General features: G+C 37.9%; 1 protein-coding gene across 5 annotated transcripts in view; it reads right to left on the bottom strand.

Annotated features, from left to right (window-relative positions):
- MICU2 (mitochondrial calcium uptake 2) overlaps positions 1-21,129 on the bottom strand; it is a 163,196-nt gene that overhangs the window by 21,900 nt on the left and 120,167 nt on the right. For 4 of the 5 annotated variants that reach the window (XM_026073732.1, XM_026073729.1, XM_026073728.1 and 1 more), the window contains 4 exons: positions 21,031-21,106; positions 16,363-16,410; positions 11,859-11,941; positions 4,044-4,106 (listed from right to left, as the gene is read on the bottom strand). In XM_026073732.1, the coding sequence (XP_025929517.1) occupies positions 4,044-4,106; positions 11,859-11,941; positions 16,363-16,410; positions 21,031-21,106 (270 nt within the window). The remainder of the gene's footprint in view (positions 1-4,043; positions 4,107-11,858; positions 11,942-16,362; positions 16,411-21,030; positions 21,107-21,129) is intronic. The other variant, XM_026073730.1, reaches the window with a different exon arrangement.

Raw genomic sequence — 21,129 nt, 5'->3', positions numbered from 1 at the left:
AGGAACACAGCAACGCTCCTTCATTTAAAGTATTTGAAAACTTTTCAGCAGAATTCAGTGTTAACCTGCTGATACAAATCATACATGTTTACATTGGAGAAGACAGGTCAAAGAAATGTGCCTTACACCTGACGTGAAAGGTGACAAGATTTATGACACGGCTTTGGGGTAATATTCATTTTAGTCTTGGACCAGACTCTTGGAAAATTCTGTGTGCTGCAGAGATTCCCTCCCTTCCTCCCTTCAGTTTAGGTAGTCTTTAGCTATTCTGGGCCCAGGGCATTGCAGACTTTGAAGCAATGGATATAAAGCTTTAAATTTATTAGAAATTCAGCGCAGACAGACAGGTTAAGATGGCCCACACAGTCCCTGTGGCTGAGGAGATGCATTGCAATGCTAAAATATCTGAAGGCTTCATGTCCAAGTATAAAAACTGCTGCTGACCGGGTAAGTGATGACAAATGTATGAATGACTAATGTCATTCAGCAAGCTTGGGACCCCCCCCGCCCCAAAGCAGACAAGCTAAAACAACTGATGCATAATCAATAGGAAAATCAATAGGAAAATATCCACGGATGCATCTAAAAGTATACTGTGGATGCATCTAAAAGTATACTGTGTATAGTCAGACTGAATTTTAGTTCAAAAGCTTCTGTTTAAAAGGGATTAACAGCTGTGTCCTGAAGTACTAGTAAAAATGTTTTACAAAACATGCAAATGAGATACTTTGTATGAAAATGTGCTCATTATGGAATTCAGAACCATATGCTTAATCATTTGGAAACTAGACATAGCATATAATATTTCCTAACATGAATTCCATTTTAAGAACAAATATAGAACATTCTGTATTGAGAGTCATTCCTTTCCTAATAGTAACTAAAATTAATTTCTAACTTTAGCCATTACACAAATTAGAGGTATCGAAACTGCTTGTTAATTCATTAATCTAAATTGAAGGGCCCAAGAGCAAAGTTCTCGGTCAAGACRGCTGGGCTGTACTCCAGATACCTGCAAACCTTAGCGCTGGTTTCACTRCCAGAATGCCAATGCACCTAACACTGTTACAGCTGCCCTTTTAAGAAACGAGGGGCATGAAGGAAAAGAAGCAACTAGGGCTGTTAACTGGGCAACACCTTTTCCAAAATCTACCAAACTCTTGTAGCTCACACGCTTTCCTATAACATCCTACAGCTATTCCAGGCAAAGCGACTGCCCTGACCCCCTCCACCAAGCACGTGCGAACGCTCAGCAGGATGTCTCGCATGAAACAGGCTGTATGGGGAAGCCAGATGTGCTTCCTTTGGCCTAGGGGGAAGACGGATGAGGTGAGACAGTCACTGCCTCTGTTGCCTCCTGCACCATTTTCTCCAGTCTAGTTAGAAAGAACCAGGCTCTCAGCCGTGTAAGCCTGCCTGCACCTCTCCTTCGCTGCGTGCATGCCTCCACTATGGGTAAATCCGATCGCCCGCTCTGCAAAAATCAGCAAGGAACTTCCTGAAGACTAGACTGGTTAGAGTAAAGCTAGACAGATTTTTCTGGCTTTTCTTCCAGCATCAATAATAAAATTAGAAAAAGAAAATCCCTGAATTGAAATCCCATATTTATTTGGACAACTGAGTCCACTGCAGTCCTGTTCAAGGGCCATTACTAAGCAGCAAAATTTTGAACTTGAGGCAAGTAACTCAAAGCGTCAGTAAAAAAACCAGTGATACAAGGATCCTAGGAGCACAGCAAACAAGAACTTTTTTTCCTTTTCCTAACACGATATATCTACAAATATTGAGTGGTATCTCCAAACTGTAAATGAATGAGTGGTACACACTGAACAGGGAACATACCTGGATATATCTAACCTAGTGGTTAAATAAAGTTACAGACTTAAAACAGACTCAAAACTTATTTTCATGGGTGAGTGGCATATTTTCATCTGGTATCAGAGGCAATCTTGGGATTATTTTGAAAGATCAGCAAACTCTTATGCAAATTGTGACAGCATTGTGGAAGTGAAGAAATATCCTAAACACCAAACTCCTGTTGCAATAATTCAGCTTTCAAAGAACACTGCCAATTTAAAAGCCATATTTTTATGTATTGACTTTTTACTTGCTTTGCTTGAAAGTAATACTATGACTGCTCCAAATGTTAGAAATAAGAGGAAAAAAACATATGCATTGACACTACATTATATACAGTCAGATTCACTGCTTATAAATAACGTCTTTTGTGAGAGACAGACATAGATAACAACGTAAAAATTAAAAAAAAGAAGAAAAATATAATTTGGACTTTGTCAAATAGAAACATAGAGAGCAGAAGAATTTCAAGACAGCTGTACTCCCTGAATTATTTAACTCATTTTTTGAATAGACTATAATTCCATTTGTAATCTGCTAAGAATTGTATTAAATAATATTTTCTCATTAAAATAACTTCAGATTTTTTTCAATTGAGAATTCTGAAGATGAAATTTAAAGACAGACAAAACCAAAGTAGAGACATTCAGGCTCAGGTATTTAATTAGCTTCCAATAAGCTTATGTGTTTATGGCTAAATCGGTCCAGCTGTATCAAAGTTTCTCTGGAAATATTATACCATAGTGTGCATTCATGCAGAATAAAGATCCTTTTCCTTTCACTGTTGTGGCAGTTAAGTCTCAATTGAAATTGGTTTTGAAGAGCAGACAACCCTATTAATCCTAGCTATTTTAATCTGGTGATTGATGAAAAGATTCAAAAAAAAGGAGATGGCTGTTACTCAGTCAAACGAATTTCAACAGATCTCTGTAGGCAGAGYGAGGGAGCAATACCTTCATGCAACAAAAGACAATTTTTGTTTATGCCTAGTAAACATCAAAGGTGCTAGCAATATTGTCACTTCCATTTCCCCCCTGCCCAGGTTGCTGAAAAACTAAAGAACAACAGCTGGACCTACTCTTTGCAGACACTGCTGCTGCATGGTTGGTTTATAAACCATGTCTAAGTTTCTTATTGAATGCTTCCAAGACTAGCAGTCTCTGCCCCTTGCCTAATTATCTATTTTCAATTTAGGACTGGAAGCAAGTTTGTGGTGAGAAAAATATCCTTGAACTACATCATCCAATTTAAGCATGCAACAGAAGCAGTGCTGCCGACGCAGGCATACCATCTCATCGTCACAGATGGAGCTAATCCGTCTTTACTCTTTCCCTGCCCCCCAATTTATCAGCTTCTTCTGAGGCATTTTCAGCATGCTGAGGACTCCCCCTCTCCATTTTTCAGTCTCTTTCAACCTAGTCTGTGCTAAGGACTAGCTTGTCTCTGTGTTGGGCAGAGCCTGAAGGAGAGCTGAGAGCTGGCAGAGACTCCCCGAAGGAGAGGGTAGGTTGCACTGGTGGCACTTGGGGGAAAACAGCCAGAAGAGAGCAGGATTTACCTGCTCCTTTCATCAAGGATATACATTTGCCACTTGCTAATGGTCTGCAATCCAGTGAAACTTTGGATGCAGTTGGAAGATTGTATTCTAAGGTTCCTTCTTCTTCTGGTCTGGATTTAAGCCCTTTCTTTTTGGAAGTGGACCCAACTAAAGCAATCCTTGCATTTGTCACCTCACAAACAGCAATTACAGTGCAAACCAATTCAAAATAAGCTGATATAGACTATAACAGCTACTGCATCAGCAGCACTGTCTTAGGTAAGCTTAAGGTATCGATTTTTATTTGGAAAGTTGTCTTTTCTCACGTGGCAACACAGTGCTCTTCCTGAGTTTTTCATAAATAAGAGAGTTACTTTGAAAAAGAGGCTTACAGAAACTAAATAATGAAGTGCCTACACAGTAATAAAATACATTAATTGCACATATTTCATCAGGAGATTCAGAAGTGAAGAACATTGTTCTTCTCCAGTTAGAAAGCAGAGCTGACACATCATGCACTTTCATTTAATTGAAGCACTAACACTGATGCTTATATATTCATCTAAAAGCTCTGAAAAAATAACAAAGTTCACAGAAAAGATGACAGTGCCTTTCAAAAGAAAATAATAAATGCATGGCTATTTCATACCTGGAATATTGTCTCATTTCCAGCTGTTTTCAAATCATCTTGCTTCCCAATGATTCTCTGTAGCTGTATTTGTTTAAACATGACAAAACACAAGAGAATTATAAGTTTGGTCTTACAAGCGTCTCCTTTTTCAGGAACTTGCATTAATTTCACCTTCTCTTAATTATAAATTCAATATGTTTTTGCAAGTTTCTCTAGTCATGACAAAGTGTTTGCATACTTAAGGATATTTTCCTATTTGAGGCACATTTTTCGCTAGGAATGTCTTATCTAGTGTGGTTAATTCAGCCAAGCATAGCATATCAAATGGTCCCTCTATTTGCTACCCAAAGCTTACTCTATTTTCAGAAGAGATTCTCTGGTATAAGAAGATTTTTTCTGTTGGCATTCACTGCATAAGATCTTGAAATTCAGGGGTATTATATCTGGGAACATCTGGGGAGTAACATAGTTACTCTGTGATTTTCACACTGTCCTCCTAGGCATCTTTACATGGTTCTGTAAAGGACAAGATCTGCTAAACAGGAAAAACATGCCTGTTTAAACGTGGTACTATACAATTAACAAAAATTATTATTTAATCAAGTAAGCAAACAATTTCAGAACTAGCATTAAGCAGAATATGGTTAATATTGGTCCTGGTTTCCCTTCCACCACACAAATAAACTAATCTTGAGTGAGATAGCTAACAAGATTTTAAGAAGTACTGAAATGACTTCCACCCTCCAAAATAAGGCTTTGAGGAAATATTGAGAGTACACTGATTTGTAGCTTATTTTGAGCACCTTAAGTATATCCTTCTGAAACATCCCATGTTGCAAGCTTTCTTGATGACTGTATTTTAGCTTGAGAAGTCAACACTGTCACAAGGGTGAGTGATTTAACATAGCACAAGGTACACCTACCTTTCACAGTCATTTGTATGACTCCTTAATGGACAGCAAAAATGAAAGAACAAGGGACTTATTACATTTAAGGTATAGATATGAACCTAAACACAACATTCTGGATTTGAAGTCTTCAGGAAAGAGGCTTTTAAAGCTCAGGGTTTGTGAAGCTGCCAGTTTGCTTCTCAAACATTTCTGACTCATTTCGCACCCTGTCCATTACAATGGGGAAAAAATTCCATGACCAAATTCACATAGCCATTACTTTGTGTTTTTCAAATCTCTTCTTAGGGTTTTTTTTTTCTTTTTTTGTCACATTGTTGAGAGAAGCAATATGGGCTTGTGAGTAGTGGGTAGGAAAGAACTCTGTTTACTGTTCATGTTGCCACAGGTCTTCCCTCAGCCTTCACAGTTTGACTAATTGATGTGCTTTTTTTTTTCTTCTAAACAGACTGAGTCTTTGCATTCTTCACAACAGTTTTTTTATTTTTTAAATAGCATGCCTTGACCATATTTATCAAAAATATAAGTCTAAATCTGTCACAAGACAATTAAACAGTACTAGTCCCTCCTAATTTCTCAACAATCTTTTTATTTTTGGTCATTAGAAAACAATTGAAAAGTATTACAATGACAATTGAAAAGCATTATGAATTTCTTGAGGGCAAAATAGCAGTATAGAGCTCTGGATAAAAACATAACTGTTCATCCATATTCACACTGAAAAATGACATTTTTCTTACCTGGAAAATCCATCTTTTGCTCACACATAACAAATACAGCTGCAAATACTTTCCAAACATTTTTTCTTATTGAAAAGACAAAATATGATTTTTCTGTTGGATTTTATTTTTAAAGGACTCTTTAGAAAATCTGTAGAGAATATTAAAGAACACAGACACACAGTATAATTTTTCTTGTAAGTGTTCTGGAAGATTAATTTATTGTTTTCTTAGACTGTATGTAAATCCTTATGATTCTTGAAACTACTCCTTGGGAAAAAGATGATGATAATTTTCAGTAGTCTGAATATTTTTTCCAGCACAATGAAGCAACTACTCACAGGGGGATAAGAATTCTGCCCTCCAGCAACAGACTCGAGTATTCAACAGCTCCATGATTCTTTTCATCACCTAGCAGCATTTATCTGTGTTTAATATTTATATCTGTTCATCACTGTAATACACTAATGGCTAATTCAAACAGAATGAGGCATATTATACAAAACTGATGCCTCTTTACCAAAGAAACATATTAAGTAGTAATCTTTTCAGAAGGAGACAAGAACTAGTAGAAAGGATACGTCTTTCTTAGGGGTGAAAAAAAAAAAGATTTTTCATCTTTCAGTTGTTTAAGAGAAACTAGTGCTTGTGGATGCTGTAGGACTGTACAGGTGCTCTACACCTCCAGAGCTGCTGACAGTTCAGAGTGCTGGTGCAGTCAGTCTTAGATGAACCTCTACAATTTCTTTTTGTGGTATTTGCTGTACAACTGTACAAAGTCTATTAACAGAGATTAAATCGCATAGCTTTTTGTGCAATCAGAGTTACCCTACTGCCATTCCCAACAGTTTGGAATGGTTGTTAATTTTCCTTAGAAGTCTTTCATCAGGACAGAGTTAGGGGAATTCCTTGCTTGTTGGGGATTTCTGGACCTTTGGTAGCCTTATTCTTGATGGCAAGTCTGAGATTAATGTGCAAGTATTATTATGTGCTCTAGTGTCAGATTCCTCATCAAGGGATGCACGTGTCTGGAAATCCCCCTTGCCAAGTTCCATGTGAATGTCTTGGAAGTGCCGAGTTCACAGAAGTATCTTACCGTCCTCAAAAAGATGCAGATAAGAAGTCTCTGACGAAGACCTCTCTGCAGTCTGGCAGGGGCCGACTAGAGGATGGCAGGTAACATCTGAGCATGCCATTTCTACCAAGTCTGCTTCATCTTGGAGTTGCAAGCCTAAGCAAGAAGTCCTTGTAGATGTCCACCTCAAAATAGAGATCGTTGTGATTCTGGGCCGTAATACTGAAATGAGGTGTGATGTTGCTTGTATTTTGGATATTTACCACTGAAACACGGATGAAGGTGAAATTAAAAATAGACTAGCTTGAACACAAGAGGTAGGAAGGAGAGAGAACAAGAGCAGGCTGGGAAAGGATAGACCATTAATTCCTGCTGGAAAAGAGGGAAATGTACCCAGAAATGGGAAGACTATGGACGACAGGAGAAACTCTTTCCTTTAAAACACGGAATTGCATTCAAGATCTCTGTTCTCAATGTTAGCAAAGAGCAGTGAAGCTACTGGGAAATCATGCATCTCATGCCTTCAGTGGCTGATCTATATAGACCTGAACAGTCTACCTCCACCACCTGCTGCAAGCATTAAGGACTTGGGTTGTGGAGACGGCTTGTTGTCCTTCTCCCTTTCTTGAACAGTTCACATGATATGACTTGTGTCTCACTATCCGTTAACACTGTTCTATACATTAGAACTGAGACATACAGAATTCAAAAAATGACAGACATTTTGCAAAGAGGCAAAATTCTTACTTCAGAGAATTTACAGTCTAGCTAGATAATCAGTAGATAATGGACAACAAGGAGGAAGAAGGGGTGACAAAGCACTGACATTTCTTTTTGTATCCCATCCTACTTACATTAATTGCCTCTGAATTACTGCTTCTTCCATACTGTTTTCCAGTACCCTTTCCCCACACTAAGTTTCCTAATATTAGTGAAAAATACTGGATGGAAAAAATTAATATTATCATTGATATTGCTCTGTTAACTTTCTGCATGCTGAATATTCTCCTCTTTTCCCTGTATTTTTATTAAGCAGATTTTCAGGACATTTTTTCTGAGGGTATGAGTTATAGAAGGAATTATTTTCAAGTACCAGCGCTTTTAAAAGTTCACATGAATCAGAGATGATGCTTCATTGCATGAAAATACAGTAACTAGTACAAAAGTCTGTAAGTCACCCATGACTTGCCAATATTTATTGCACTTTTCATCAGTGTAACAGTATTATTGGAAGTGGTGGGTTAACCAGTTAAAGTACATTTACCCAGTGTTTTCCTGCAGCTGCTCCAGGATTCCTCAAAGAAATAGGGAGATTAACAATGAATAAACTATCAAAAAGAGATTTAACTTCAATAGGGTTAGAATTTTGCCCCTGACAAGGAAAATAGAGTACTAATTGTACGATGTTACAGTTTGTCTCATAAACCCTCTAATGAGTCTATTTCAATGATCTTCATTAAATACTTTTATACTAACATTTTAAAAGATTAAAAATGTACCATTTTTCTCTCTGGTAAGAACAGGACCCATAAGCTCTGCTGAAATACCAGAAGCAAAGTCCCACATGGAGAAGTACCATCCTACTTGTGCCTAGTTTTGCCCTGAAGATTGGCAGCTCCCAGTCTTCACACTGGGCATTGAGATTACAGCAGGGAAAGAAAACAAGGAAGAGAGAAGCTGTTCCTAGGCCGTACCTTTCAAACATGGTTCAAAGAAGAGCATTGTCTAACCTTCTGATAAAAAATACAAGAATTAACACAATCAGGTCTGTGGAAAGGAAAAATATTTATGTCAATTTGTATTTGATCACATCTGTGGTGTCAAAATCAAGGAAGAATAAAGCACAAGCATAAATTGCCTCAAAAGTCGTACTTTCTTTTGAGAGTGCTAGCACCACCTTTGCCAGTGTGTTGAAGTGCTTGTACCACCCTCATGCAATGCCTCTGTCTAACCCTGCCTTTATACGACGAGTCAACCTGGGCCAAGCAGGGAGCCAAGCCCTGGGCTGCTGCCTGGTGGCTCCCTGGTGCGCTCTTGGCTTGGGCCAACTAGCGCTCCACCTTCAGTGCTGGGGTTCGCTTCGGGGGATAGCTCATGCCAAGCTAAACGGCAATATGGGCAAGGCTGAGCCATATGTAATTCCTTCCACAGTCCTCCAACCCCATCCCCATAAGCTTTTAACCCTGTAACACCCTCACATGCCTTCACGGCACCCTCCAGACCTTTCAAGGCAAGCTACAAAAGCACCATGCTGGCAAGATGCAGCACAGTCCCTCCCACATTACTCCACGGACTCTGGGCTGACAAAAAATAAAAGATTAATTACATGTAATGGCCAATGAACACCACACAGTACCAAAGATCCACGGCCAAGGACTTTGTAATGTGGATTGCTCTCATCTGTGTCATTGTGCTCAGGGAGAGAGAATGGTCCCTGGCCCCGATTCATTTATCATTTTAGATTCAGCCAGAGAGTCTGTGTCAGACTTAGCTCTGCTGGATGGTAAAAAAAGCCCTGCCGAAGTCTGGGTAGGCAGGAAACTTTGCTTAAGAGCATCTCAAGCTTTACAGCAATGAGCCTTGCCTAAGATATCCATCTTTAAAGCCTTTTTCACAAACTGATAGTTAAGGACTAGACAGTAAGTTGTGAAATAATTTCTAGTGTTTGTTTTGAAGAAGTACAAGAGGAAGCCTGCTAGGCCAAGACATTCCTGCTGGATTTCATTACGCATACAAGCTCATCTCTCAAGTGGTGGGAAAAACTTCTCCCAGATGATCTGGAATCAGGTAAAATTATGCAATTAAATGGAGCAGAGTCAAGATGACAACGAATATTTTCTCTTTCTTTCATAACATTACAGAAACTGCATTAAATGTAATCAATCTTCCTGAAAAAACAATTCAAAACAGTCACATTCCAGGGTATCTTCCAAAGCACAGTCTCTTAGTCATTAATTGAAAAAGAGAAGATAATCTAATTGCTGGCTCAGGCTGTGCGATACTGTACAGAACCCACCCACCACGTCCCGAACGAGACTGTGTCCATGGGCCAGAGCTGTGCAAGCAGACAAGACAAACTACAACCCCCGGAGAACAGTTCAGCTGCCTCTTCCTGAGATGCCAACTGCCACAAGGCAAAGGATGTATTACCAGACGATTTACTGATGTAATAACTATACAGAAACTTCCTGCGATGCATTACCTAACCACAGCATACAAAGATTAAGAGAAACACACATATTTTTCCAGATTCTTCCATTCCAAAAGCTTTATTTTTAAATGTAACCTTGAAAAATCAAGTTGTGCTTTAAAATAGTCACCTGTCATAAATGTTAAATAAATAGTCATCTCATGACTTGCTCAAACCCTGTGGGATTTCTTTGAATTTTATGGCTCTTCTGAGTTGAGATTGCAATTTATGAGTTTTTTTTAAAACTTTTTACTATTCTATTTTAGTTAATTAATACAATGTATAAAGGACATGCAAAGAAAGTACTGTAACAATCTATCTAACTAGAATAATTTTCATTTAATTTGATTGCCTCTACAGGAATCAAATTATTTTTTAGTGATCTGTACTTTTCTCCTCTACTTGTGATGACTTTCAGTTGTTAATTCTGGCTAATTCAATCAGAATTAATTGAAATGGGCAACGGATATTAATTATTTGATTTACTGTATGCCTCCCAAAGACAGTTGTACTATATTTCTGTAAGATTCTCCTTATTTGTTTTACTGACACAGTACCTACTTAAAGGAAGTACTGCAAAAAAGGCATTTTGGTGCTGTGGCACTACAGGCAGCAACACTTTCACCTGCTTTCATGGGCTTATTCTCCTCATAACATATTATTTTTCAGATGAACTATACAGCTGTAACAGACATATTTCAATGATCAGGGTATTCGTTCTACTTTGATAACAATTCAGTCAGATTTTATCAGGTTTAGAGGTAAAAATAAAAAAGTAACAGCTCTAGTAAAATCTGATTTCTTTTTAATCAGCAGAATAATTAATATTTTAATAGAGCAAATTCCGAGTGTACATTATCTTGCAGCTCAGTTAGAGGCTTCTGGGAATACTGTCTTGGGAAATGGTCTAAATTCAAGCATTGTTTTCAAAAGGTACTACTAAAACTGAAAGCAACTTAAAAATATTTTAAAATATATTCAAGTATGACTCATCACTTGTAATCTTGCTAAGACACAACGCACTGAAAAAAAGAGCTATCAGTGCAAAAGACATGCTAACAACTACTGTGTCATTAATTCAGAGTTTAAGGCTACCAAAATACACAAATAAATCTTTGGTAATTTCCTCAATCAGGCAGGCTCATTTTTATTAAGCTTTAGATTCCACTGGTTCCCTAGAGCTGTTGCATTAACGACATTCTTGAACATTAGCCTAGTGACAGAAAATAATCTGCACTATATGACAGTGGTCATTTTGGCTCCTCTCTCTAGTCACCTCCAACATGAATGAAGGATCTGAAGGAAGAGTGGAGTCTATTAAAAATTATGTTTGTTAATTTTACTTTCTACTTTCAACATGAAATACTTAGTAAACAGTTTCCTGCTAAATACTTAAAAGTTTTATAAGCTGTATTCTTACTCCTACTCCTCTCTAGATCTTTGAAGTAGGATTCCCTTTCATTTTTGGAACATCTGTCTCTCTCYGCCATATTTTATACAAAATACGGGAGAAATACCATTTCTCCCTAAACTGTAAATTAGTAATAAACCTGTGGAACAGCAAATAAAGCTAATAAAAAATAAGAGATGATGGTAAGTTTAAAAAATTATTCAGAATATTTAGAAAATGAAAGACTATTTCAGATGATTGCTTAAATTAGGTCAAGGGATTAAGGGATGTATAACAACTCCTATCTTCCCAGCAACAGATTTTTAGACACAAGTCAAAAGAAACATTTATAAAAGATGATTCAAATATGATAATGATTTCTGTAGCAATGCTTTGTTATGCACTCCTTTCCTATRAAGTGTTTTAGCAGGGTTGTGATCACAGATTGGATGGATAGGCTTGAAGAATTTAATGCATTCTTCATTTAGCAAATATAACCTATGGAACTATCTGAATGCTTTAAAAATTAATATGCACATAAGTACACATACCTTAAAAAATTCTTTCTTCTCAACTTGTTCATTGCCATCTATATCCAACATTTTAAAAGCAATCTTAAATCCAGTCTGTGGTTCTGCAATAAAGTGCAAAAAACTTTATTTTGTGTACACATGCGTGTGTGCACACACACACACTTACACTGGCACATAAATATTTAATATAAAAAGAATATTGCCTACAGATTCAGTTCTCCATGGTTATGCACATACATTGTACTTCCAGTAAACCGTATGTACCATACACAATTATAAGCAAACATTTTAAAACACCTTTTTACTACTACTTCAAGGGATATTTAATGCAAAGGCAAAACAGGAGATGTCAGCAGTGCCTAAATAGAGGGATGTATGTACATTTGATCTCAACTACTGTGAAAATGTTGCATGTGTTACTGTCCTGAGCTTATATTCCCTATAGATTTCTCCATCTCTGGCTACTTCTGAAGTCTAGCTCTAATAGGTGTATTAGAGCTACGTTTCAGATGAGAAAACTGAAGAGCGCCTTGAGAAACTGGTAATTTTTTCCCAAATTGCTTAGAAGAGCTAGCATACTGCTGAGGTACTTCTGCCGTGCAGGGCTGCACACCACCGTGTCTCGCCTTCGCTGCTCTAGAGAACAAGGACTCACCTTGTAATGACAGCCAGTTCTTGCAGCTCCCACTGCGCTTTGGTTTGCTTGCTTCCCCTCCCTTTCCTCCCTAAAAAATGCACTCAAGTGTTACTGAAAAGTAATCAACTTCCCTTTCCGGCCTTTTTTGCCAAAAGCATGATTTGTATATATCTTCCCATGAAGCTGAATTTTTAGGGAGTTTTACAAAACTTTATACTGCTTTTCCTTCCCCGAGTGGATGTTCCTTTTTGACACAAGAATTTGATGAGTTCTGGGTCTTGCAGGCACTATAGGAAACAGAGTATTTTGAGCTCCTTTCCACAATTTCCTGATCTTACTTTGCTTACATGAGGTGACCTAGCTCACTAGCAAGCCCACAGAGGAGTAGCGTGCTGCTGAAATGTATTCACACTTCACTGCAGAAGCAAGCACTGATCCCAGCAATTTCTGGAGCAGGTGAACTAATTCCACAACACAGTCATGTCAGGCATTAATATAAAAGCCATGGAGTTACCTCCTCTACAGTACATTCATGTTTCCAAGAACAATCTTGGACCCACCATGGCAGTGAAGCAGTATCTCTAGAGAACATGATGCCTTCAGCGTTTTTATTTTGGAAATGCATTCTTCCAATTCCGTTCAGTACAGCTTGAAGTCTCCTTTTTTTTAATAATGTGGCAGAAACAGAATCTTTCAGCAAAGGAAACAACTTAAGAAATACCCTATTCTTTTTAAGTGATAACAAGATGGTTAAACAAAGTATTATATTTATATTTTAGAAATAGTTACATCTTCAGCAGCCAATTAATGTTCTCTGTTAAGCAACCTTGTGATGTAATGATATTTTATAAATACTATTGTGATCTGCATAGCAGAGCTCTCCCCCAGCAACTGGGTCATAATAATTAAACTGGCTTTCTCTCCATGGAAATGCCATGTTCTAAATTTTGTGTTACTAGTACAAAAGCAAGAAGAGTCTATCCTATAACATATTTAGAGAATAAAAGTAATTGATGTATTTAATAGTAATTTATACCATCGGTGTTGAAATTTTCAGATAAGAAAGCTGTTACTGAAAATATAGAATCTAAAGCTGCTTATACTGTTCAGAGATGACATACTTATCTGATATGATGTAACACCAATGGTATGCATTCATAAAATAAGCATAGTTCAAAGAATACCTCAGATATATTTGTATTTAATTAGAATCAGGCAAAATTCCAAAATCTGAACACAAGAGCTGTGAGTGCAGGCTGCTTCCCCTCCAACCTGTTTCTACTTTGACCAAACTGTCAACTTTTGTGACTGGCTAATTGGAGCAAGCTTTTAGCAGAGGTGACAATTTCAGTTCCTGGGCTCATTCACCAAGCAGGGCTTCACCAGAAGTTCCATTAACCAACTTCTGAGAATGAAATTCAATACTGCACTGAAAGAAGAAAGATAATGATGACACAAGGCACCCAGTAGAGAGAATGGGGGATTGCAATGGGCAAAATAAAGCCTTTGTCTGCCACAAAAATACATTTTTCAAGTTCAGTGTTGTTACACAGATACTGCTGTTATATGCAAGGTGGCATGGTCTGGTCAACAAAGTACCAGACCCGCGACTCAGGAAATCAGGGGATTCTTTTCTTGTTTGCTTATTAGCATGCTGGTGATTTAGAAGAACTCATTAAAATATTAATGACTTATTTGAAGAAATCTCACATTAATTCTCACTAGAAAGAGAAACAGGTTATGTAAACTGGGGGTTGACTGATACAGGGTACTTACTAGATAGAGGTACTAACACTTGCTGACATTTGCTTTCAAACCGATCTGTATGATAACCCCCTGCGTAACTAAAGCAGCAACATTAGCACTGCATTTTCATCCTGCACAGGAAGGTCCCCTTGTTTTTTCAGTTCAGTACATTCCTATGTAAATTCCCTGAAAAATAATGTTATTTGATTGTTTGGAGAAGTGGACCAACTTGCTCTGATATTGCTTCAATTCTCTAATTGTTTCAGCCAATAAATCAGCATGAATTTACTTTCAGCCACCATAGATTTTTAAAGAAACAGATTCTTTGGCATCTACTTTTGCAACTTTAGTTAGTATTTTTCTGAAGCTATAATGGGGTAATCTTTTTTTTTTTTTTTAAAGGATTTTTTGTTGCAACAAACAATTTTTAATCAGCTTTATGACTGGGCTAGACTCATATTGCTTCTGATTTAGAAACACTTGAACATGGTATGCTCATGTTCAGTTATCTGCAGCCCTGGCCAGTCACTACTGGTTAGGGAAACAGTATATTTATATGGTAAATGGGTTATATTCATGCTATATATGCTATGTAATATTCTGTACTAGCTTAAGTTTCTTAAGAGATCACCCTTCATGCCATGTTGAATGCACTGACGCAGTTCCACTGAGAAGTGACATAAGTTGTAAAAGAACTATCTAAATTGTACAAAAGTTGTATACCAAAGGCTGTTATCTGTTAAGACTGGACATACTCTCCCAGCTCTCTGGAGACGGTATCCAGCATCACTCGGTGCTACATCAGGAGAGGGTGAAATTCTACAGCAAGGACAATTTGTCAGTTTGAGCCCCTCACGTGGACCTTGCAGTCATGGAAGTGATGAGGCTCAAGCACCTAAGGCTCAGCTATCATCTGGGGTAAGAATAACTGTTTCCTTCCTTCCTTCCATCCGTTGATACTATGAGATCTAGTAAGCCTGGTTTCGTCATTTGCTTGAAATGTTAGACCTGTGTAAGTCAGTCAAAGGAGACTGGGTTACATGGACATGCATCCAGTCTATATCACTACTAGTTTACAGATCCCCCTGTGTAATGCTCCTGCACATATCTTACCCCAGATCTTTGTATATTCCAGCTTCACCTGCAGCTCATCAGACCAGCACAGGGAGGTGGCAAGCAAGGATTGCAGAGGCAGAATAATTATGGGCGAGGAAACTTAGAAGATCCTAGATCACTGCCACACACAAGCCAAAAAATGCCTACTGTTTACTGATAAGTTTGATAAGCAAACATAAGAAGTTTGCTTCCCTTAAAAGCACCTTTGAGAGCATCTGCTTTTCTTCCATGCTCTCTATTATAGCTGAATGGAACTGCAAGAACAGGCTGATTCAGGACTGACTTGTACGGAATCTGCCCAAATCCTTCTTCTCTGCACTCATGACAACACATGAGCTTCACACTTCCTAGCTCAGGAGAGCCAAGAGTTTGGCTACTGAAGTTACCAAACCAAAAAGGTTTAAAAAAAGCATCTGAGAGAAAAGGAAGGAGGTAAAGGAGGGAGAAAGAAGTACATACAAAATACATAGAGGAAATAAAGTCAACAGGAACTGAGAAACGAAATAATTGATTAAAAAGTCACACAAAAGGATGCTGTAGAAGCCTGTTGTCTATCATCCATTACATATCTGAGCACACAAATAATAGGCAACAACCTTTCATACACTGCAAATTTCTTTTATATCACAGCATGAGCTAAAATTTTAACGCCTCATTGTCCAAAATGACTAAAACTACTATCCAGAAGACAAATTACTTTATCTTCCCCCACTGTTGTTGTTCTCCTTACTGTGTGGTCCCCTRTCCAATGTCTCCCCTCTCTCAAATCCTCTTGAAGGACTCTCCTGATCTTGTGCTGCAGGGTTCATCAAGATTTTTGAAGTGACACTGCTGACCAGTGATGATACTATGGAACTAAGTTGCAATCAATTAAAGTTATATGCCTTTATATTAATGTCTTACCACTCTATACAATAGCTCTTTAAGTTGGATTAAAATTTAGAAATTTATTAGAAAAAGTCCCCTGAAAGCTGTTAACAGCTCAATATTTATGCATATGCTTTTTAAACATGTAATACTTACTTGTAAGGATTGTCAACAAGAACAGGTACTCTGCATATGAGATCAAGCCTGAAATAAAACAGTAAAAAATGACTTGCAAATAATTTATATACGTATAGCAAAGCTTGAAAAAATCAGGTATTTTAAATTAAAAAATGTAGATTAACATCATATTAAATAGCTTAAAGTAAGTTTCTTTAATTATTATTTAATAAAGTCCCTACCTCTGTTTTTAGGACTCTGAAGGTGAAATTCCCTATCAAGAGACTCATCAATGTTCATGTCTAATTGAGAGAGTTAGGTTTATTTGGTACTAATAGAAGGCCTGCACTAAATCTTTGGATTTCTACTGAAAACATTCAATGTTTATATAAAAGACAAATAAATTAACTGTGCTTTGTCACATTTAGTACCTGGGAGGAGGACTGCTCTAACGTTACCCTGAAGGATCAAAGTATTCCATCCCCTGGCAGCCTTGAAAAGGCGGAGAATAGCTTCCCTCTAATTCTCCAGGGGAACATGGCAACATTCAAAGCTGCCAAGCTGCTAGATTGCGCTGATAGTACTGCTGGGCTGTGTGCCAAGAGGAGGCTGCTGCTTTTTTTTTTTTTTTTTAAATAGGAACATGTCCTTTCTACAAGGTGAAAGTATTTCCCCCCCCCCCTTTGGAAGGAAAATTCCAGTGTTTTCCTTTGAAATACCGCCTCAAATGAAAAGCCTGAAAAAACACAAAGATGTGATAGTGTCAAAATAGAACGTACAAGCTAAAGATAGAGAAGGCATAACGAGAATGGTTAAACACCAGAATCCGAACCATCTGCTCTGCAATAATGCTTGAAGAAAAAAATGTAAAGGGTTTTTTTATAAACTGCTTTTTGAAATAACTGAGCTACTTTTAACTTGTGAACTAAACATTGTATAACGCTGAAACTGCTTAAAATAATGAAGTTTAGACATGCCTATCTGTGCAAAGATAAACAATTTTTTATAATTTACATTTAGTTGATAGATAAGGAATCCACTTAAGCTGCAGTGATAAACAATTAACTTCTGACTAATTACAATATAGAGCCAACAGCATTTGAATTTGGTTTCATATAGTGACTTAACACTTACAGTTTTAAGTACCAGGGTTTAGAAATATTAAATTGCTGAATGCAACAGTCTGAATATCTGAGAATAGGTCTTATCTAAAGACAGGTCTAATGCTGATCCTGTTGCTGATTCACCCTGGCTCTATACCTCAGTTTTCCTCTCCATCAAAATAGGGGCTATTCACCCTACTATCCAGCGTGCAAAACATGTTTAAGTCAGCACAATACTACAATCATACAATACACTATGCAAATAAAAATACTTTTATCTCAAAGAATTAGTTCTGCTTACAAGTTTCAGGATCACTGTCACATCACTAGACTAATGCGGTCATGAAAGATGTAAATTATTGTTTGTATTACTGTAAAACTTGGAGACGTGTTCCTAGACAAGGTGTCCAGGATTTCTACAAATGCAAAAACAAACAGAAAAAGAGCCCCTACCCCAATTTTTTTAAGCTTACATACTTAAGTATAAAAGCGTGTAAGATAAAAGGTGGATAGAGACAAATGGAGGAAAAGAAATCAAGCTGAACAGTGTGACAGAAGCAATGAAGATCCCTTCTCCCTAATTTTGTTTTGTCTGTGTCACAGCAAAGGAATGTTTAAAAAAAGAACATGAATTAAGACAAGGAGGTAACTTTTCAAGTCTATACAGAAAAAACCTCTCAAACGTGGACAGCAACAGGACCAGTACAAAGGTCCCTGATGACCTGGAAGGGGAAGACAGGTAGCTTATGCTAGATAGGATGGAGAAAGGAGAGCTCAGTGCTGGGATATAAAAGAAGAGATGACATACTCAAAGGAGTAAACTAAGAAAAACATCTTTATCAAAGCACTTGAAAGGATATTAGCAAGGCAGATTATACTTGTTAAAGCTGGAGGGGAAAAAAGTTGTAATAACTGACATACAAAATGCAGAGAGCTTGGGGAGTTTTAACTATTCGGGTGGATAGGRAAGATCATATCTTGGAAAATTTTGCAGAAAGAAGCTGCAAACTTTGTACAGAGATGGTAGGATCTAAGGGAAGACCAATTTAAAGACAACACCCTGCTTCTGGGCCCAAGTGAGAAGCATGATGGCACTATTCACTCTAACAGCAGAAGGCTGGAAAGGAGAGGCTTGGAAGAAATGACAGGGTGAGACTGACTGTTTTGGTCATATTATCTTAAGCTGATTGAGAAGTCACTACAGTGAACTAGGTATAAAGGTAAAAATAACAAAAATGTGTAAAAAAATCTCTTGATTGTTTTTTAAAAACTTGTCTCAGTGGCTTAAAGCAGCGCCACTGCATGTCTGACATTTTCTGGCAGACTGATTATACCAAAATCAGCATATACCAGGGCTGAACTTGAGATAAGATTTAACCTGTGGATTTATTGCCATAAAAATTCTTCTCATAATTTTACTGTCCTTTTACTCCTTTTAGTGAGATGTGTACAATTTATGCATATAGTAAATTAAATACTTTGCTATTTTTTTTTATTCTGAAGTTACTCAAATTTTCCATTTAAAAGATGCAACAAATAGCAATAAAAAAGAAAGAAAGTTGAATTTACGTTCAAGCAAAATTAAAAAGATAAAAAATTCGCATACTGTTGAATGATTCAGCGTACCCTAACCAAGGTCCTGCATTTAGCATTARCAAAAATACTGTAATCTTCTAATCCCTATCCCTTCCTGGAAAACTTTGTCCTCAAACTTTAGAGCAAATGCTGATAATACAGTATTCTTATTGCTGAATAAATCATAAATATACTCACAGAATATGACATGAATTTTAAAACTGCCCACTAGAAGGCAGAATTCCCCAGCTTTAAGTTTTACAAACTGGACTGATGATGACATTCTCTATACTTAATATTTAAATAACAACTTGGTGGCAGTTAAAATAATCTCATTTGAACAGTGGAACAGGTGTAGATTAATTATTTTGGTACTTGTAAAAGCAGTATTTAAAATACATAAATATTTATAGCATTTTGAACGTACTAATGAATCTTAAGACAAAAGCATCAAAATCACTATAGAAGCGCCATGACCAAAAACGGTCGAAATTCCACGTGTTGCAGACGCACATAGATGACTGCATCGAATGTTCCTGCATCATCTCAGACTCCTGCTGGATTTTGGGCGGACAGAGTACACGGTCCCACAATCCTAAACAACAGAAGATCTACGGTCCAGAATGGCAACCACTACAAAACCACTGCAAAAAGAGAGGCTTTAAAACAGCAGTGACAGGGAAAGAATACCCAAGAATTACAGACTGGGAATCCTTTAAACCCCATCTAAAATTGCCCTGGGAAAGCACATCATGATTAGTAATTTGAAAAGACAGAGTGAATATTCAACAAAAAAATCCAGCCTTCCCTAGGATTGGAAAAACTTTTTCAACATGCTCAGAGATATTACAGGGCGATGGGGGTATTTTGCCCACAGAGGGAGCGTCGGCAGCCTCGATGCTACAGACGGACTGAAAGAGAGCTGAAACCTTCTGCTCCACCTAGCTGTGAAGGGCACAGACCCTGGGCTTTGCAGGAGTGGGCGGGCAAGCAAGGCAACCTGCTGAAGACCCGTCCATTTCTGCACCACGCTGCAAGGTGTGAGCCCCATATGGAAGGGGCCATGAGGCCGCGGGACAGGCTAAACGCCGCGGGCTGAGACTGAGGGCTGCTCTCGTGTCACAAGCCACCATCCATGCCCACGGGTCTCCTGTGCATGGAGATGGTGGCTTGTGCCTGCCAAGGAATGGCAGCGGTGGAGAGGCATCTTTATTTTCCAGAACAGTCCACTGGGTAAGGGATTCAGACCGAACGCTACGAAACAGAAAGTCTGTGAATAGAGACTGTGGGCCTTTCTCCGTAGCTAATTTAGTTTGGGGATTTCAGTCTTTGTTATTGATGAAATGGTTACTCGCTCATTTATTTGGTTTCCTTGATCCTCTTGTTTGTTTTTGCCCCCTTCAATTAATTTATGATAATGAAGTGTTTACTTGTTGTTCTTTAATTCCCTGTATATATATATACATATATATAAGCAGTAGCTCCCAGAGGTTTGGATTCCCCTTCTGCAGCCAGATATGAGGTTGAAACAACCCCAAGCACCCGAGTCTGCGAAGGGCCCCYGAGCTACTTGAAGAGGCATGAGCAAGCTCCCTGCTCTTGGAACCAGGAACGCCACTTTACATAATCAGACACAAGTTTTATCTTTAGTCTCAGTTTCAGTGCATTTAAACTCTATAATGAAACAGCAGTTTATTAATAACAAATCTCAAAAGTCCATTTTGTACTGAAGTCACCCTCTTAGCAATTGGGTATAGACTGCTGCCTCTTTCAGGCCCTCCCCTTCTCTACTTCAAGTAGGTTTTCTGGTTTCTTTCCCGCATCCTACACGTACCGCAGAGAGCTTTCAATGCCCAGCTCTGCCGCCTTAATCTTTCTGAATAACTGAGAGATTTGCCAAAGAGGCAACTCCTGGCTAGATAGGGATGAAGTCAAATCCATTGAAGCTTATTTAAAAATATGTTCAATTCATACTACATAATGAGATCAAAAGCAAGATTATTTTTCTGTATTGAAAGTGCCTTGTTACCTTTATCACCAAGCTCTCTAAAAAAGGTCGGTCCGGGTTTAGCTTTTGTAACATTTGCCAGTGCGGCATCTACCTCCTTTAAAGACACAAACAAGAAAA

The sequence above is a fragment of the Apteryx rowi genome, unplaced genomic scaffold (assembly GCF_003343035.1).
Source record: "Apteryx rowi isolate R43461 unplaced genomic scaffold, aptRow1 scaffold_376, whole genome shotgun sequence".
Classification (NCBI taxonomy): Eukaryota; Metazoa; Chordata; class Aves; order Apterygiformes; family Apterygidae; genus Apteryx; species Apteryx rowi.
Note: the sequence above shows the minus strand (reverse complement) of the source record. Positions and strands in the feature narration are given on the sequence as shown.